This window comes from Heteronotia binoei, chromosome 6 (assembly GCF_032191835.1).
Source record: "Heteronotia binoei isolate CCM8104 ecotype False Entrance Well chromosome 6, APGP_CSIRO_Hbin_v1, whole genome shotgun sequence".
NCBI classification, from domain to species: Eukaryota; Metazoa; Chordata; class Lepidosauria; order Squamata; family Gekkonidae; genus Heteronotia; species Heteronotia binoei.
This window is the reverse complement of record NC_083228.1, coordinates 89,613,398-89,634,020: the sequence shown is the minus strand read 5'-3', so window position 1 is coordinate 89,634,020 and position 20,623 is coordinate 89,613,398. Positions and strand designations below refer to the sequence as shown.

Here is a 20,623-nt window from a genome sequence, read left to right as displayed (position 1 = left end):
GGCCATGCTGGCTGGGACTGATGGGAGTTGTAGGCAAAAAAACATCTGGAGAGCTACCGTTGGCCACCCCTGATCTATAAGGACCAGTCTCCATAGGGTATAATGGAGTGCTCAACAGACATCCTTCCCCCATCATTTTCTGATAACCCTGAAGCAGGGAGAGGGCCTCCAGAGGATTACTTGCTTCCAGCTGGGGATTGGCAACCCTAGTTTTAAACTGTTCCCCTCAGTTACCAGATGTTCTTCAAGTAGCAAGTGTAAAGGTGTTGGGTTCTCTACCATGAGGTAAGCTTTGTGGGGAGCAAGTAGAACATGGTGATTGCTGAGGCAAGAGTTGTATATAAATAACAAAGAAGATTTATTTATTTTCAGGTTTGTTTCAAGGAACAGATCAGCAGCAGAGGTCTCCAGATAGTCAGAGGGGAAACCTGGCTGATGCATATAAATTTAAGCTAGTTATGGCTCCGGAGCATGGTTTGAATTTTCTTTAATGCTTTTGGCACAAACAGGCTTTTACTGAGTAGCCACTAGGTTGGATCCTCTCACACAGGATTCCACTCACACCAGCCTACCCTTTCCCAAGAGTCAGACTAAATGGTACAAGGTCTGCGCTCATCACCAGAGACTGGCCAACAACTGGGTACTTTGTGTTCTCTCAGAGGTAGAACTAAATCACTCTCCTACCTACTCTTTTCCTGAGCCAGAACTGAGCTTTCACTGCCCTCTCCCTGAGACAGAACTGAACTGAATTCCTACTGTGTTTTCCTCCAACATTCCATCCCCCTCCTGAAAGGTGATTAGATGCTGGAACAGCACTCTTGTAGGCTCAGCTGAATGGCTGTTTTCCCCTTCAGGGGCAGGGAAGCTTGCTGTCTGTCACACCTGCTGTTCTAAGAAGTGCTATATAAATGTGGTTTTATGTTCCATTTCCATTTGGTTCTTGCCTACAGACAGCTACTTTCCCGGTTTCTGCTTGATGTACCTTTGTGGTTACAGTACTTACCTGTTGTTTGTATACCTTCTGTGTGCCCTCATGATATTTAAGGATATAGTAGTAGTGTCAGTAATAATTAATAATAACCCTGTGTGGTATGGTGGCCAGAGTAAGACTGGGGAGACCTGGTTAATCTAGGCTAGCAGTCCTCAACCTTTTTGGCACCAGGGGCCGGTTTTGTTGAAGATAATTTTTCCACGGACCAGGGGGGAGGGTGATGGTTTCGGGATGATACAACTGTGCATTTTAATTTTGTTATTACATTGTAATATATAATGAAATAATTATACAACTCATGGCCCGGTTGTTAACAGGCCGTGGACTGGGACCGGTCCATGGCCCGGGGGTTTGGGACCCCTCTAGGCGAGTCACCTCTTTCAGTCTAAACTATGACACAGGATTTCTTGACCCCATCCATGCTGCCCTGAGGACCTCAGAGGAAGAATGAGATAAAATGTGATTTATAACAATACTTAGCGTCTGTGAAGTGCACATTTTGTGTGTTACAAAGCTGTGGTTGGTACACAAATATGTCTTTTGTATATGTGCTCAATACTTAGAAATTTGGTTTCTGAATATAGATTGTATAACGCAAAGTGGTACTGTACAGTTTGAATGTTCGCTTTCTCTTTGTCATGGCTTTTCCATAGTTCTCTGTAGTTCTTCTCAGCCAAATATAGGAGTCAGAAATTGTCACTGAAATCTTGCTTATGTTGTCTACTAGCTTACTTGGTAATATCCTGCTGCATTGTCTCCAGGAGACACTGCGTCAAATATTGACAGAGGAAAAGGATGAGATTGTGCATCAACTTCAGCAGGAGAAAGAAGAACTAGTGTCCAAAAATGAGGCCGAGAAGAGGGAACTCATGGAGGAAATCCTAACTTTGCAGCAGAACCAGGAAGAAAGCCTCCTCCTGTTAGAGAATGAAAAACAGAAGGTGAGGAAAGAGGCATGAAGGGACTTTAGCAGGAAAGAAGCCTCCCACTTTAGTGCCATTTCCTCCCAGGTTGTTTGTGGGTTTTGGTATTTTTACAGTGAGCATCTGTTAGGTCGTTCCTGAACCATATAGATCAGGCCTGTATAACTTGTGATCCACCAAAGTGTAACCCACCAGCCATGTGTGGTAGCCCAGCTGTGACTCAATGGCGTGAATCCAGCAACCCATATCATATGGTTAGTGGGTTGCTGAAATTCATAGTTAACTACTTTGTAATACAAGCTTGCCTAGTTATAATGCTTGGATGTATCATGAATCAAACAGTATTCACCTGAGTAGTTTTTCTACAGCTCAGAATGTAAAACAAGGTTCTATACAAGTGAAGAATGTGCTTTCACTTCAAGCACAAACCTGTCCTTTAATGATTTTTGAGGTGCCAGCCTGTGGGGACACCCAGGGAGTTCCAGAGCATTAAGGGACTGTGTAATCTCTTACTTGACATAGCTCCAGGAAGCTTCCCAACCCAACTAGCCTGTAGCTTTGCAGAGGCTTCTTAATTTATTTCCACTCTTTCCTCCCCCAGTCTTTATTGTCTTGACCTTTTAAACTTAATGGTGAAGGGGGAATTCCTTCCAGTGCCTCAGTATTAAATGCAAAACTAACTGATTTGCCTAAATAGTAAGCTAAATAATTTGTTTCCTTCTGAATCTTTCAGATATATGTAAATGTAATATTTAGGCCTCCCTCCCCTTACATGTGGGTTTGCCCTTTCATTGTGTCCAGGCTTTGTCCCAGAAGGAAGTAGAGAAGAATCTTCTTTTGGAAAAGCTGAGTGATGCTCAACGGGAACTCACAGTTGCCAGGGCAGAAACTGACCGGGTGATGCTGGAAGCTCGGAATCGGCATGAGCAGGATAAGGTGAGCATAATTCTTGATTATATTTTCATGTTCAGGACAGGAATGCAATGGCAGAATAGCTTAAAAAACTGGGGAGTCCAGGCTTGTGTGGTTTAAAATGGACAAAATTTTATTCTCATATTCATTACAAGTACAGGAAAGGGGGTGAAAGGTCATTTTATCTCCTTTGCACCATGCTTAGAGAACTTCCTTGCCATGGAAGGCTACCAGTTTCAATCCTTGAGGACCTTTAGAAAACTGATGAAAACTTTTGTTTTGTTGTGTTCTGCCAGGCATGTGGAAAGGAGTTGGTGTTAATTCTTGCCGTTTAACTGTACTGTCAATTTTACACTGTGTTTTTGACTATTCAATGATGTATTGGTATTTGAATGGCTATAACCTGCCTTGAGTGCTTGCTTTAGAAAGGAAGCTTGAACATAGATTTTAAAATAAAAAACTTGTTACCACTCTGAGAAACACTCAGAGGCTTATTGGAGCTGAGTGTTAATTTGATATTTCACTTTCTGAAAGTAAGAGGGGCATTTACTGGTCTTGAAACAATAACCCAGTATTAACAGTTGTTCAGCTGTCTTTTGGTAAATTTCGGTTTATAAATGGACAATAAATACTGCTTTTAATTATATTCCATGTTTAAGGTGTTTCCTCTTTCAAAAGCTGAACATGTTTCATATGTGTGAGCAGAGGTGCAGCAGAATACTAGCATATTCATTTTCTTTCCTTCCATTTTGTCCAATTAATTACTTTGGTGAATGAGCTTTGCTCATGGCTAACGGCCTAGTACTGCTATTGGAGCTGGAAAGCCAGATTTGCTAGTGGTCCACTATACTAAAGGAAGGGGTTGTGTATATTCCTGCATAATATGTGGGTTAGCTCACTTGATCTTTCCTTTGCACAGGTGCCTTTCCTGGAGTGTGCCTGCTTTCTGCCTCTGATGGCAGGATGAGAGCATAGATTTGAAACTGGGAGGTTGGATGGTCCTCCTATATAATTGTAGCAAGCCACTTGTGGTACAAGATTAGAAGGAGAAGATATTGGATTTATATCCCGCACTCCACTCTGAATCTCAGAGTCTCAGAACGGCTCACAATCTCCTTTAACTTCCTCCCCCACAACAGATACCCTGTGAGGTGAGTGGGGCTGAGAGGACTCTCACAGCAGCTGCCCTTTCAAGGACAACCTCTGTGAGAGCTATGGCTGACTCCAGGCCATTCCAGCAGGTGCAAGTGGAGGAGTGGGGAATAAAATCAGGTTCTCCCAGATAAGAGTCCACACACTTAACCACTACACCAAACTGAATATAGAACTAAATGGGTTCAGATCCTCACTCATTCATGAAGCTCACTGGATGATCTAGGGTCAGCCATTCTCTTTCTCTCCTTATAGCGAATGTTCCCTCTAAGCTGCAGAGTCTTGTGAGCAAAAATTCTACTTTGTGAGCTACTGGCATTAAAGTTGTGAACTGCTGCATAAATTTTTGCACTCTGGGGTCATCCTTCCTGAGCTAAAACAAAAATGTGTGAGCTGGAGGCTAAAAATCTGTGAGCTAGTTCATGCTAACTCAGCTTAGAGGGAACACTGCTTACAGCACAGGATTGTTTTGAGGATCAAATGAAGGGAAGGGAAAATCAAGTGACACTTAGCTCCGTGCAAGAAGGGTGGGATAGAAATGTGATAAACAGATCACAGTAGTTCAGTGATGTTTTACTTCTTTCCGATAGTATAATCCTTTTGTTTGCACCAGGAAGAGAAATGGGAAACACAGAGCTTTAGCCTTATTTGCTCTTATACATCCTAAAGTGACAACAGGAATTTTTCCTTAGTAACTGTTTGGAGAGAACAGCTGTGTTTTGCCCTCCTTGTGGCATATTGGAGCTGATTTGCAGCTGCCATTTGGAATCCTTCCCTGTTTGAGGACAGTGTGAGAATGTGTATTCCAGGCTGTGCATATCACAGGAGAAAACACAGCCTTCCTGTAGTCCTCCAGATCAGGTAGTTATAGTTACTATTATTCCTTGCGATGTCTGCCTTTCTTTGTCAGATCATCATGGCAAACACTGGAGGCAAATGAGTACCTTTTAAATGAAGAACCCACGTTCTACAAATAAAAATCTGTAAGAAGAGTATGGCTGGGACTGGAGAAAGCCCTGCCATCCAGTATGCCCAGCACCAACCTACCTGCAGATTTGGCAGCACCCTTATTCCATTTGAGATTAGAAGGGCAGAACAGCCATAAGCTTCCTTAGGATACTTCATTTGATTGTTTAACTTAATATTACAGATTCATTAATGCATTTATTCAACATACTTAATTTTCATTGATCCCATAACAGACTGAGCCATCAGTAAATTCATCTAATTAACAGAACAAAGTTTAAGTCCAATGGCACCCTTAAGACTAACAAAGTTTAATTCTAATAAACTTTATTAACATACTCTATTTTTATTTACTGACAAACTGAATCTCTGATTAATTTTCTTCCTTATTTAAACTCTCTTGGACTTATTAATAGAGGAAACTGTGTTTACGAAGATATTTACGAAGGATATATTGAATATATTTAAAAGTAACATAGGAGTGGAATCAATTTTGAGGCTAGCCGCATTAGATCTCAAAAGTCTAAGTAGGGTCAGTACTTGAATGCGAGACCACCAAGAAAGTCCAGGGTTGCTATACAAAGGCAGGCAATGGCAAACCTGTTCTGTTCATCTCTCGCCTTGAAAACCCTAGGAGGTTGCCATAAATAGGCTGCAACTTGAAGGCACTTTACACACATATACATATATTTGTATTGAATTGATAAGATGGTTCAGTATTATTTATTTATCATATGGCAGAGTTAGAAGAAGAGTTGGTTTTTATACCCCGCTCATCACTACCCAAAGGAGTCTCAGAGTGGCTTGCAATTGCCTTCCCTTCCTCTCCCCAAAGCAGACACCCTGTGAGGTAGGTAGGGCTGAGAGAGCTCTGAGAGAACTGTGATTGACCCAAACCCAGCTGGCTTCATACGGAGGAGTGGGAAATCAAACCCAGTTCTCCAGAGTAGAGTCCTTCTCTCTAAACCACTCCACCATGCTCTAAATCATCCCACCATGCTTCCTCGTACACACGGGAAGCCTATAATTAGCATCAAATTGTGTAAACTGTTTTAAATTGTTTATTTTGATGTTTAATTTAACTGTCTTTATTGTTATTCTGTTATGTTTTGTGAGCCATCCTGAGCCTGCCTCAGTGGGGAGGGTGGGCTATAAATCAAATCAAATAAACTCAACTAAACTAATAATATAAAATACAGTCCCAAGTTGATACAATAGCTATGCAGACTTGACTGAGCATTCCGTCTAAATTTTCAATCCACTCAATTGCCTCTGGGGAGGGTTCAAAGAGCCCCATCACATCTCTCTGAAAAGCACAATGCTCATGTTCCTGTGACAGTTAGAAAATAGTTTGGCAGGCTGCACCACAATTGCATTCAGGTCCTGGTATTTTGCCCCATTTAAACAACAGGTATGCACAGCTGCTAAAGGTGGTTCAGTGGGATCTTATTACTTAATCATTGGAGGGTTAGATTAACAGAATGTTGGGGAGACAAAATAGTACTTACTATTTGGTGCATTAAGTGATAGATCCATTACTGATCCTCTTCGATTAAATTCTTTTGAAATAGCAAGTTGGAAAAATATTTTTCCTACAGAAAACCCATATTGGAAAAGGAGATGGAAAATATTTAATATTTCATATTGGGTGGAGTTTGTGCTTCATCTAATATAAGCAAACTTTACCTTCCAGAATGTGTTTAAAGAAAAAACAAGAGGATGTAGTGTGTTTAAACAGCCAAGACATAACTTGTTTTGTATATATGCCCCACACAATAAACAAAAGCCATTTTCAAAATGATTTTGTGGAACGGCTATGAAATATTTCATTAGGCAGTATTATTATTGGTAATTAACTACCTGGGATTCCAGAATGGCTTATATGAGAGGAATCTTTTTACAAACATCAGTTGAACTCAGTAGAAGAAATAATGTGCAGGAGCTGCAGCTTCTACACTTCTAGTGCCATCCTAAGCAGATTTTTATCCTTCTAAGTCCATTGCAGTCAGTGGGCTTAGAAGCATGTAACTCTGGGACACTTGAACAGCAAAGAGCAAGAGATAACAAAATGGATGAACTACTAGAAAGCTGTAAAAATATTAATAAGGCCTAAAAATGAATTAATGAACAATGCAACTGGATGCAGCCTACCAGTGCATCCTAAAGTAGTATTCCTGAGATAGCAAGGGCAAATAAATAGATAAAGAAATTGTCTTTATGGCTGCCTGAATGTGTATCTCCTCTTGGTAGAAGACAATTCAATTTTTTCTTTCATTTTTAAGGATTTGGGATATTGAATTGTCTTCTAATTTAACAAGTATGGCTTGGATCCCATGATAACTTTTCACTAAAGTTTGTTCCTGAAGTTCCCTGTGGGCAGCACTTAGAACTCCAGTGGGAGAGGGAAGGCAAGTATACAAGTATACAATCAAATACATATGGAAATGGGGGTGGGGAGAGAGCATTCTTAAGATAAAGAAAGAAATCTAAGCTATCAAATTACAGTTTCTTGAAACTTCAAAAATAGACAACAGTGACTGGAGGGTGTATTGTATAAGAAAACTCTGCTGGCCATGGGCATGCTTGAATCAGGCTTATGTTAACTCTCTCCACTAGTTGCTTCCCAAAATGTACCATAAACTTTCTCTGTGTGTGTGTAAATAGTTCATTATTGGATGGTTTGGTTCTGCCTTTAAATACAAAACACTTTGGCAATATCAGCTGGGGCCCTATTGTATCTCCAGAGAGGTCAGTTCACAGGCACACAAGGCAGAGCCTCCTAAGACAAACCAAACAAACAGCACAACAAGGGTGAGAAATCCCCACCAGAACAAATCTGAAAAGCATTTCAGCTGGAAAGACTGACTGGGAACCAAAGGGAAGCCAGCTTTAAAACAAATAATTCCTCCAAAGGACTGTAAACAACAGTCCCACCCCAAACTCTTAGAACAGTGGAATGACAGAAATGGATGCGACTTGCTATCAAGGGGATTTCCTGGCAACCTCTGGCTGATAAAAGTTGTTGTAGCCTTCTAAGCTTAAAAACAGTAAGCCCCTCTGCCTTTTTGCTCAGTGGAATGGCTTGATCTACGCAGTTGACTGTGATCCATCAAAACAGAGAGAAAACCAGTACAGCGTGCCATTTTCTGTAAGGTCACATATGACAGGGAGGACTCTTCCAGGCTGGGACCGAGCAGGGCGAGGCAGTGAATCCAAGCCAAGGACTCCTCCCCAGGGCTAGGGAAATGTTGCAATTCATCGCTGGAAGCTGCATGGCTGTGTTCCATGGATGGTCCGGTCTCTCTCTCCCCCTTGGAGAAGCTTGTGTGTGGCTTGCAGTTCTGTGAGCAAGTTCCTGGCATCAGAAGAAAAGATCTTGCCCAAGAGCTTCTCATTTCCTGGAGATCCCCCTCCCTGAATCCCCAGAGGAGCTCCCTTCAGCCTAGATGGCTAAACAGAGCCTCTCAAGTTCAGCAACGAAACATGTGTCTCCCTTTTTCACTCTGGAAATGAGAATCCCAAACAGTCATTCTCCTTCTCCCCTGCATTTCCCATTATAATTATTATTACACTTCTTCCCTATCACCTATACCTCATTTTTAAAGGAACAATCACGTTTTGATTAGATTATGATGTGTCTGCATCATAATCAATGGGGCTGTATCCTCACTTAATTGAAATCATAATAGCAAAGCACTTTATAGCACCTTGTTTCTGCTGTGTTTATATTTGTACAATGCGCTCTGAAGCACCTTGTTGCACATATATTAGGGTTGTAATGGTTATTGCCTCAGACTCAGGGACTTGTGCGCTCAAAGGAGAACTAACTACTGAATTTACTTCCTGTGCTTTTAAGAGCTCCATAGATGAGCTCCACAGATGAAAATTTTCTCAGCAATCTGGCCAGCTGAATTTGTGTGTATCACACAATTTTTAAATATTCAGGAACCTGACAGAGAAAAGTTTATTCATTTCATTTTGTTGGTAACCCACCCTCCTTTCTTTCCAGTGGGACCCAAAGCAGCTTACATCACCACAACAACCATGTGAGGTAGGTTAGATTTAGAGAGTGTGACTGGCCCAAGGTCACCCAGCAAGCTTCCATAGCATGTAGGGAGTCGAACCTGGGTCTTCCAGACACTAATCTGACACTCTTAATTGCTACTGTCTTAGGTAGCAGTCTCACAGGCTCTGACCAAGGTAATGCTGTGGTATCTTTATTGTCAGAAAGCCACAGTGTACTGTCTTTCTGGGGAGCAATCATACACAAAGCAGGGGTTCAGCTGGATTCTGTATTTCAAACTGGAAGGTCACAGGCTGTACCTGCCTCCTCCCTCCCTTGGAGTTAATAGTAGCTTGGGGAGGAGAGGGTGATATAGGGCCAAACTACATGTTTGAGTTTTTAAATAGTTCCCCAATGCCACACAGCAGCTGCAGAAAATGGCTTTTTAAAAAATAAAGGAGAATCCAAATTGTGTGGGAACTCCACGGGGGGGGGGGGGGGGTTCAGTGCCTCCTCCTCATGCAGAAACAGTGCTCGGTGGGGGGAGTTTCCCCCCCTTTCTTGCTGCTCCACTTACACAGAATGCTTCCATGCAGAATAGCAAAAATAGGAAAATAATCCCCATACTGTTTTGCTGTGGGAAAAATGGCTTGGGGAACAAGTTTCCTATCCCCATAGTATGGGAAGAAAGGGTTAAGGAGTCTAATACTACATTCCAGGTGCTGTTAAGCATTATGAGGAATTTTAAAGTAAAAAGGAGAACCTTCTCATGGATCTCCCACATCATGTTTAGTTTGGCCTCTGATTCTACAACTTCTAGTGTCTTGGCCCCACTGATGGACCTCCTGATTGCACCTGGCTCCTGATGGCCACTGTGTGACACAGAGTGTTGGACTGGATGGGTCATTGGCCTGGTCCAACATGGTTTCTCTTATGATTTTATATTCTACCACAAACAGTAATTTATTTCACTATGGATACCATCAGGGATGTAATAGAATCAAATAGTTACTTGCAATACATGATTTGCATTATTTGAAAACATCCAGTTACCTGTAGGCCATAAGAATGATGATAATTGACACCCGTTAACCTAAAATTAAAAATCCCTAAGGGAGCAAGCCTAAGACAGTCTTATCAAAAGTAAGTCCCTAATGATATACCCTGGTCAGGTCATGGCTCAGTTGGAATTTGAACTTCCATATGTCCAAAGGCCATACCAAGTATCTTTAACTGCCCTGTACACATTGCAGAGCTTTAGAAATGGCTTAGCTGGAGAGCCTAGTGTGGGCTATTGTCCCATGGGCAGATTTGGGCCAAAATGTTTTGAAAGCTGCTGGTTTGATAGCACTAGGGGGCACTCCTTATCCACTAGTGAATTCTGTACATAGTCCAAAAGTATTTCTGCTATGAGAACAGATGTGAAACTAGGAAATGAAATGTTAACTAACCCAAACACTATATAGGACAGCACTGTGAGAATTCAGATGGCCAAAGAAAGAGAGCAATGGATTAACTGGGGTATGAGACATTCTGAAGATCACAAGCTGATCAGTTCTTATCTGGAACTGCTCATATCAGGATAATGAAGAGAAATGGAGAAAATTTGAGGTGGTAGAGGAAATGGAATAGTAGAATGAGAAGCAGGGTGAAGTTGAAAAACTACTTCAAATACTGTAATTTAACAGTTGCTAATGTGCAGTTTGCCCTGACCTGGATGTTTAGGCTAGCCTGATCCCGTCAGAAGCTAAGCAGGGTAGGCTCTGGTTAGTACTTGGATGGGGGACCACCAAGGAGATTCAAGGTTGCTATGTAGAGGCAAGCAATGGAAAACCACCTCTGAACATCTATTGCCTTGAAAAACCTATGGGGTTGCCATAAGCCAGTTGTGACTTCACAGCACTTTGCACAGACACACAGAGTGTGCAGCCTAATTACATTTAGAAAAGTAATTCAATGTGAACAATGGTTGCAATAGAAGTTTCTTACCTGTGGAATGCATGATGCCACTGACCATGGAGCAACAGAAGGCCATCCTTCAGGTCAGCCATCCGACAGCTTCTCTCTGTTCAGGGAATGGCATTTTTGGTGTGACAGCCTCCAGATTGGGTGGTTCACACACACCCTACTTCTTAGCTGTTTTGTAGCAGCAATGCTTTCTGGGACATCTGTCTAGATACCCTCTCAGGAATGACTGAGCATCTCTTCTGACACACCTAAAGGTTGTTCCTGCATGGGACTATGGTCATGAACCAGCTAACAGGCAGTATTTGCATGGTCTTAGCAAAACTTGATTGGAGAACAGGCACTGGAGACCAAGAGAGGTGTGACATTTTAATTGACAAGCAGGTTCCAAACGTTTAGATATTTCTAGATACTACCTTGTTCAAAAGGGTTTTCATGTAGGCATCACCTTTGCTTCCTTAGAAAGATTTGAACTAGAGTTTAGCTGAAATGAGGATCAATCCACAAACATATAATTCAAACACAAGTGCATGATTCTCCTACAGAAACTATGTTGTTTGTCATCCATGAATGCTCAGAGTACATTCTGTGAGGAGTCCAGTTCAAAACTTCTGTGATGTCAGCAGCAAAGACAGAGAGGAGCCTTGTAGTACCTTAAAGGATTTTACTTGTATTTATTTGTTAGGCAAATCCCCTAAAAGCTGTTTATTTTTTGCCATCAGGCTCCAACAGCAAAATTATATATATATATTACAAATCTGTCTCTTAGTGCTATTTCCCAACTTCCATGGATTTTTTGGCTCCCTTTTCCTGTGTCTTCACTCTCTTATTTGCCAAGTGGGTCATTTCCCATAAAGGAGACTCATGATCCAATCAACAGTTGGATGACTGATTTGCATGTCACAATTCTTTTGGTTTAAATCAGCCTGTGACCTTGGGGAGAGAACACACAAGCCATGGGTTATAAGAGGCTCAGTGTTTGTGAATTCTTATTTCTCCCTCTGTGACCCACTCCATATCACAACACCTTAAATTTGTCAAAGTAATTCTGCTCATTAATGTCCTGAATGCCTGTTGCCTCTTTTGGTTTTCTCTTCAGCTGATGGGAGGTGGGGGTGACAGACAGGGCTGACTACAGGACATTGCTTGTTCTTTAAAGAGGGATTAGGAGCATTTCACACAATCCCAGAGTTTATGTTAACACTGAACAAACCCTGCATATTTTCATTCTGAAATCAAAATATGCTCATGGCCTACACAGTGAAACCCAAAGCAACTGCCGGCGTCCTAATTATGTCCTGGGAGTTACTGCATTAAGACAGGGTGGCCTGGATGATCTAATAGGTCACTTTCCATCTTGGCATGTTGTGATTCTATAAAATGTAGTTCCACTTGTAGAATCATTGACTGATTTTTATAGAGAGGAAAAAAATAAATGAAGCTCATATTAAATCTATGGAAGGCATCCTACACTGTCTTGTAACTTTTTAATGATAAAGGTTATTGGCAGGCTTTTAGGTCTATAGTGAGAAATTCAAGATCACACTAGTTCCTTTCTTAGTTCTGAGAAAGAACCAATGGTCTATTCTAGTGATGGGCAGTGGGTAATTTGATAGTGGGACTAAAGATTCACCCAAGCTTATGGAAATAAAGGCAGCTCATCTTTCTTGTTACAGTGCAGATGACAGGGGGCCACATTCCTGCTCTATCAGGCTGACTTTCACTACTTAGCTACAAGGGATGAGGGCTGGTGCTGTGTGTCTCTTCTCAGACACATTTCTACAATCTTATTCCTATCTCCACTGTGCCCTCTTTACTAAACCAGTGCTGCTACATCTTTTCATCTTTTACCTACTCCAGATAGGGTCACTGACTCTAGATTAGAAACTCCTGGAGATTTGGGCAGTAAAATGTGGGGAGGGCATGGCTGGGGAGGAGAGGGACTCAGTGGGGTATAATGCTGTAAGAGTCCACTCTCCAAAGCAAGTACTTTGTCCAAGGGAACTGATTTCTGAAGTCTGGAGATTAGTTGTAATACCAGAAGATTCCCAGACCCCACTTGGAGACTGGCAGCCATAGCTCTGAAGTTGCTCCTGTGCTCTGCCATGCTGCTTGCTGGTAGCAGTGATCCAGTACCATCTGTGGTCTAGCTGAAACTGTGCTATGGCTGGAGGTAATGCCACTGAAGCAGGCCTCTCAAGACTGCCTCCTGGGACAAATATTGTTCTGGGTGGGCTGCTTAAGTTCTTAAGAACTTAAGGAGAGTGCAAGGCCTAAGTGAACTCTTGAGAGTAAAACTTGAAGGACCTTCCTTGCTCAGAAGGAGCAGAGGTTCACTGCCATGCCAACACCAGCAGATGGATAAGCTCTATGATATAAGAGAAGCTTGCTTATCCTGAGGCGATTACATAGACTGAAGCACAGGTCACCTGTAGTATGCGTGACCCAAGCTGTGCATCTTAGTGGGGCTTTTGGTACCCACAGGCAGGAATATGTTAGCAGCTCCTGGGCAGTGCTGCTGCCTATTCCTTGTCTCAGAGCCATTAATGCACCAAAAGTGGGGGGAGGGGGCTCCAAATGAGGATAAAGTATTTTTCTGAGTGTTTGCCTACCCAGAGAGCGGACTTGTCTTTGTATGGCCATAAAGCCTTAGGTTAAGAGACTCAGCTCGAATAAATCTTGGTTTGCACCATTTTGAACTTTTCCCTTTTGTCATTAAGTTGCATATGTACAACGATGCACCCTGAAGTGACACAATGTCAAACTTTGGATTTTCACTTGCATCACCCTTGCGAAAAACATGTTGGCAAGCCATGAACTGAAGCTGCTTTCAATTCACTCTGTCAGGGGCAGTATCCTTGATGAAATGTCAAGGAGCCCAAAATGTTAGCAACCCAAGAGTTCTTATATTGTAGCTGCCTTGTAGTTTCACAGCATGGGTAAGGTGACCTGGCAACATTTGCCAGATCTATGCTTGTCTAAATGAGGGAAGTCTTGCTGTGTATGATTACTGGTGTTTATAGTCCCTTAATGCTAGAGTAACTGCCCCACAGGTCTTCAGAAAATGTTCATTGAAGCCATTCAATAGACCAGGGACCAGCACATGTTACAGTGAAATTTGCAAGGATTTGTACCTCTGGGCATTGCTACATGTTATGGTCCTTGTGTGCGTGAGGACTTCATATCAGATGTGTGGTGGGAATTTTGTGCCTCCAAAATATATTCTGGACTTTTCTGACCACAGTGTGTGAGAATGAGCTTCCCTTCCTGTGTTGTTTTTGCATCCTGAGGCTGCCCCATGGAACTGTAACTGACTCCAGTGGAACCAATAGTGGTTCCACAGTACAGTTTGAGAATGTAAAGATGGTGCAGAAGGCTGAAGCCACGTTCTCCTATGCACTGTGTTCATGAGCAGAAAAGGGCCAAAATGCATCAGGGAGGAACAAAACTCTCATAACACATCTAAGTCATCTTGTCACCCACTAGCACACACAAGGACTTGGTAACACACGTAACACAGCTGCCTTAGTGTTATCCTAAAAGGTCATCTGCCTTGTCCCCCAGCCAACCCATTTCAAATTGTTCTGCTCTAGAATTGAGCTCTATATGTAAAGGTTTATGTGTGGTGGGAGGAGGAAGTGTTCCAGGTGTGAAAGGAGCTATAGCCTTGATGATGAGTCCCCATATTTCAGATCTTGTCATGTCTCTTCCTGCATCTTACTTTTATGCAGAACACAATTGCCAGCATGACTGATGAGCTACGGACCTTCCAGGCACAGTTTGAAGATGCAGTGGCTGCTCACCAGAAAGAGCTCAAACGCCTGAATGATCACATAAAGGAGCTGGCAAGAGAAAAGGAGCTCATGGGGAGGGAGGTATGTATGTCCCTTTGGCGCTGCTTTTCTTGCAGTGGACTAGTTCTTGGTTCCTATGACCTGAATATCCCATGGTCAGCAGAGAAATATTTGACCCACCTCATGAAACTGTGAATGTAGTTGGCAGCAGACACCCTTTCCAAAGGCATCCAATCTCCAACTGTATAGAGCAGGGGTGGTCATGCTGGCTGGGGCTGATGGGAGTTGTAGGCAAAAAACATCTGGAGAGCTACCATTGGCCACCCCTGGTATAGAGAGTAGATAAGAAATCTGAGGTTTTCTGTTCTTATTAAAGAATGCTAAAGGATGGCAGGCAAAACAAGGTCAAGTGGAGCATGTTGGAAGTTGGATACTTGGACAAGTGAAACTGCTTTACATTGGTCTATCAAGATCTACCCTTGACTGGCAGCAGCTCTCCAGAGTCTCAGGCAGAGGTCTTTCACATCACCCATTGCCTGACCCTATTAACTAGAGAGGCCAGGAAATTAAACCTTGGATCTTTTCCATGCAAAGCATATATACCACTGAGCCTTAGCTCCTCCACAGGTTCTGTGTCAGAGGGTGGTGATAGTTTTTTCAGACTCAGATTGTAAGATAGAATCAGATTTGCCAGTAAATGTTCATACCACTGTCTCCACTAGACTGTTAGTTTTGTAGGTTTTTGTAGTGCTTCACAAATGTGCAAAACCTCCAGCCAGGGACAGCAGAGGAGCAAAGCAGAGGAGTGTGTGTGCACAACACAGAGCACACCATACTGCTTTCCAGCTCTGAAAAAATATTGTCTGTACATAGCCCAGAGTTAGACTGATGGAAAGTGGCTTCATACAAACCTTTGGTAGCCAGTGTATCCCTCTGTGGGTTTCCTTTAGACTTACTGGCAGTGCTCCCAGCCAGTCAGTGCCTTATATTTCCAGAATGCCCTGCTATTAGCTAAACTGGAAAGAGGAATGGCTACCCATCCTGTCATGTTCCCTCTTTTAAAGATCCATCTCTAGAGGATGGTAACTCTTGGAGTAGTGGGGGAGGGGGACTGCAGCTCTGAAAAACATCCCCAGGTGGTAACCCTCACCCACTGCCAGATGCTTCCAGGGCTCTGGTTCTCTACAAACACAGAAACAGCAGAACAAGAGAATGACCCCAGCCTGAAAAGACTGGGGTGGGGTGAGGGGGAAATAGAAAATTAAAGGACATAAAAGAGGAAGAGAGAGTAATTTAACATGACAGGCTGTTTATTTTGGCAAAAAATGGCCTCCTTTCAACAGATTTCAAAGTCCGGCCCCAGGAGGGACCACACAAGCAAACTGAAGAGGGCTGTTCCAAAGGGTGGGGAGGGCAAAAGGAATAGGGATGGGGCAAAGGGGTACATATATTAGAGGATAGGTACCAAATGGGCAGAGAAAGACTAACTCAGCTTGGAAAGGGAGTGTGGAGACAACAGCAGATAGAAAGAGAGGGGGGGGAGTGGGAGAGGACAGTTGTGGGACTAATATAACAAGCTGAGGGCAAAGAAACACAGAGCAAAATCCTCACCGGCGCCAGCATTGACCTACTTATCGCCATGGGAACCATAACATTTTCACAGCCTTTTAACTTGAGGAAGTAAGGCTCGTTGAGCAGCCCTGCCTTTCCATACATGCAAGCACACTCACAGACTTTCATGTAAATGCACATACAACACATCCGTGTTCAAACAAGGCACCTCTACCACTCTCTTGCTTTCTCTTTCTTACACACACACACACACTTATTCCCCCTCTTCGACAAGCAAGCAGCAGTACAGATTCTACACACATTCCCACCACAAAAGCTGGGGTGCCCATGCACGCAAGACACATGTTCTTCTACAGAAACAGTTGCATGCATTTGCAGGCACTCCCAGACGTGCTGGCACATCTGTATAGTTCAAATACTTCAATGGAGAGTCACATTTTTTCCTCTCTCACACACACGCACATATACTGTAATATCTTCTTTCTCTCCCACCCTGAAATATCCTCTTCCATGTGTCCAGGACTCAGCTGGAGACTTGGCTGTCCAGGCATGATTTCAAAAGAGGCTGTTAATAAAAAAAAATTCTAGTCAAGAAATAATTATAATAATCACATTAAGAGCTTTGCTGCAATGTTCCTGTAAATGAGGAAAGCTGCCCTTACTGGGGGAGAGGGACAGGAAGGAGGTTGTGTGTGTGAGGGAGAGAGAAAGCGAGGAGGGGGTGGGCGTTTGTGTGCAATGTTTTCTTTTGAGTCCCACCCCCTGCTAACCTTCCCCCCACCACCTTATCCTGGGGAATAAAAACAGTTTATTTTATGATGGATCGTCCCTCTCTTTGGTCACTGACCTTTCTTAGTGAATTTCTGCTGAGCTCAGCAGAAAGTGTTGAGTGCATTTGTGGATCCCATATGTGGGTGGGGGCTGGAAGAGAAGGGGGCTCACCCTAATCCTTCTCAAAAACAGAACAACAATAACACAGAGCCGGGTGGAATGAACCAGGCCAACAGGGAGGATCTGGACAATGTTAGAGCTTTTCAAAGTAAAGAGTTAGGAGGAAAGAAAACAGGGAAAGGGGGAAAAAAGGAAATGGTGATTGGGGGCTCATATAGGATTTGCCCACCCATACCCTGTCCCCATTCTGTAATAGATGGGGTAGAGAGCAAAAGTAATATAATGGATTCTGATTTTTCAGAAAAGTGAAATTAAAAAAAAAAAAACAACCTTGAGCTTTTTTTTCTTTCACATATAAGGCACCACAGTAATACTGTACTAACTCAGGAAATAGCTGTATTATCCTCAGGAATCCTCTGTGCAGTATCTGAACTATAGTACACTGTACTGGGATGCAGGCTATTTGGCCTTGGCTGGCATTGACCAGGGTATGTGTTCTGTACTATGGCTATGTGGACAAATCACTGCCCATCTCTGGGGCTTTCATCAACACATTCAAACTTGATACTTCTGGGGATCTAACCATCTAGGCTCTATTGTTTCTCTCACCCTGTAGTTGCTAAGGGGATTCTTCTTGTCTGAGTCTACTCCAAACTGCAAATTAGCTGAAAAAATTATTTCCATTGTTCACAATATCCCTTCAGTCGTTATTACAATGTTGGCACTTCTGTCTTGCTTACTAGGAGAGCACACAATGCAAGGATAACACTTGTATTTTCTAGCTTTGGTAAACAGAAACAAATATTTTGAGCTTATGCACCTATGCATGCCAAAGCTGGAAAATACATACATTGCCCTAGTCACACAAAATGGCAAACATGTGTATTCAAGAATTGTATTGACAAAAAAAGTCCCCATTAATCAGGCAGCACAGTTTGTTTGTTTGTTTTTTAAAGTGTCTCTTCAGGATAGACAATTTTGAGTCACAATTAAGTCAAATTGGCTTACTTATGAGTAAGTCATGCACTGTACACTAAAATTTCCAGACTCAGTAGAGTGTGGTTTTTTTCCTCTTAAAAGGCAGAACAGTTGAGGGCACAACTGCGGCTGGCAGACGATACCCATGCAGGAGTTCGTAAAGAAGTGGCTGAACTTCATTGCAGGTTGCAGGAAACTGAAGAGGTCCATGGTCATCAACAGAAGGAGCTTCTGGAAATCCAGAGGGCTCTGACAGATGAAAGCAGGGAAAAAGAAGCACTGCAAAAGTCCAACTCTGAACTCAGAGTAGCCATCAAGAAATCAGAAAATGAGAGGCTTAGGTAGGTACAAAGGAAATTAGAAGAATTTCCAGTAGGAAAAAGCCCATGCATTTTGCTGCCATAGATGCTTCCACTATGCCATGCTTTGAGAGACTCCAACAATGATAACAGCATGTGCATCTACTTTAGTTTGCAGAGATCAAAGGATGAAAAAGAGCAGAAGGTTGCCATCCTGGAGGAAGCAAAAGGAGCGATTGAGAGAGAGTTGGGAGAGCTCCGAGCAAATCTGCGGGAAGTGGAGAAGTCTCGCATTGAAGCCCGAAGGGAACTTCAAGAACTGCGCAGACAGGTCTGTGCATCCCACATCATTTAATAACATGAAGATGTAATGTTGCAGTCAAAATTCTTCATGAGTAGAAGATACCTGAGATAACTAGATATGAGGTTCAGTCAAAGAACTCTCCAGCAGCTGATGCCTCTATGGTGCCTGAGCAGAGTGAACTGTAACAGAAGCAGCACTGCTGTCCCAAATATAACTTTTGTTTGTTTGGTGTGTCCTTGAAAACCTTTCTGATAAAGCTCCAAGTCCTTTATTCCTCCATCATAAATACTTACTAACATCTGCCCCATTTCTGATTGTCAGTACTACATTTCTCCATCTGAAGCTTCCTCAGATCTGTTGCCCTCAATAAATTATAGCATGTGAATACAGCAGGTTTTCTACATTTGCAATGAATACGTAGCAGCCAAATCTTCTTATTGCAGAAATCAGCATTTATTTTATTTTGCTTTTATCAGCTTTTATCAATCATGAGATTAATTTTTTGATGAGACAAACCCAGCCAAGTTCCAGTTTTAGATGTTGCACTCTTTTTGCAGAAGAAAACACAATATGTGTGAGTTGGACTACTGAGCACTGACTTGTGTGCTAGAATATGCCTTGTTTTCCTCTTGTCATTTTGCAGGTGAAAACCTTAGAGAGTGAGAACAGCAAGCAAACCCAAGAAGTCATTGAGTTGCAGCATCGATTGCTGCAAGAAGAGCAGCAAGAACAGCAGAGCAGCAAAGAGGCCTTGGAACTGAAACAGAAGATAAGCGATCTGGAGATAGGCCGTGAATCTTCTCACAAGGAGGTAACACTGGGGAAGAATAGAGTGATCTGGGAAAACTGAGAAGGTAATAGAGAAAAGTTTGAAGGAATTGGTATACATAAAGGAACAGAGGAGGTATTTGTGTGGTGTAGATGTATATTACTTTTATTTCCTAACATTTATGTAGTAGCAACAGTGTGCTAGGTGTCATATAAGTATATAGCAGGCATCTGTGTTCACAGAAGATATATAGGACCATGTATGCTAATCTAAATGGCTGCCTGTGTTTTATGTGGGTCATATATGCATAGACAGCAGAGCATTCTGTTTGGAATGGGCGGGATATAAATCTAACGTAGATAAATAAATAAATAAATTTTAGAAATTTATGGCTGAGTAGAGGAAGTGCCTTTGTATATACTTACAGTACATGCTAAACAGAGTAATACCTTTCTAAGCCCATTGACTTAAGTGAACTTAGAAGAGTGTTGCTGTAATTACGACTGCACCATTAGCTTGTAGACATGTCCTCACTGCTGTTTGGCTAACTGATCAACAGGGGTAGGTGGATGGGTATGAAGCACTGGATTAACACAAGTATGGGTGGGACTGTCTGTGCATGTACATGTACTGATATGGTATGAATTTCTTCTATCAGTTCCCCTGGGCCATGGTCTTCAGAACTTGTTCTCTTTCAGATATTGAGTTTGCAGAAAAAGTTGTCTGCCACAGAGGTGGAGGCTCAACTGCGAGAGCAGGATCTCACAAAGAGCCTTGCAGAGAGCCATAGCAGAGAGAAGAAGCTGAAGGATGATCTCCATAACCTGGAGATGAAGCTGCAGGAGGCTAACAGGACAGGCGAGAGCCTCCAGATGTGCCTCAGCACCTGTGAGGGACGCACCCATGGCTTAGATATAGAGCTGGCCAAAGCTGAGGCAGCTAAGAGGGAGGTTGAGCGGAAGCTGGTGGCACTGCATTCCACTCTGCGCCGAACACTTGGGCTGGGCAGTCGGAGTCCATCACCACAACGATCCAGCTCCCCAGTCAAAGGTCAGAATATTCCTATGATACAGTTGTGGGCTAAGCTTCAGCAAAGGGAAAAAT

General features: G+C 42.7%; 1 protein-coding gene across 1 annotated transcript in view; it reads left to right on the top strand.

The window, feature by feature from the left end:
• CROCC2 (ciliary rootlet coiled-coil, rootletin family member 2) overlaps window positions 1-20,623 on the top strand; it is a 118,998-nt gene that overhangs the window by 72,088 nt on the left and 26,287 nt on the right. Inside the window, exons 21-27 of the mRNA XM_060242145.1 lie at window positions 1,753-1,932; window positions 2,716-2,850; window positions 14,644-14,787; window positions 18,250-18,488; window positions 18,618-18,777; window positions 19,394-19,561; window positions 20,218-20,569. Of these exons, the coding sequence (XP_060098128.1) occupies window positions 1,753-1,932; window positions 2,716-2,850; window positions 14,644-14,787; window positions 18,250-18,488; window positions 18,618-18,777; window positions 19,394-19,561; window positions 20,218-20,569 (1,378 nt within the window). The remainder of the gene's footprint in view (window positions 1-1,752; window positions 1,933-2,715; window positions 2,851-14,643; window positions 14,788-18,249; window positions 18,489-18,617; window positions 18,778-19,393; window positions 19,562-20,217; window positions 20,570-20,623) is intronic.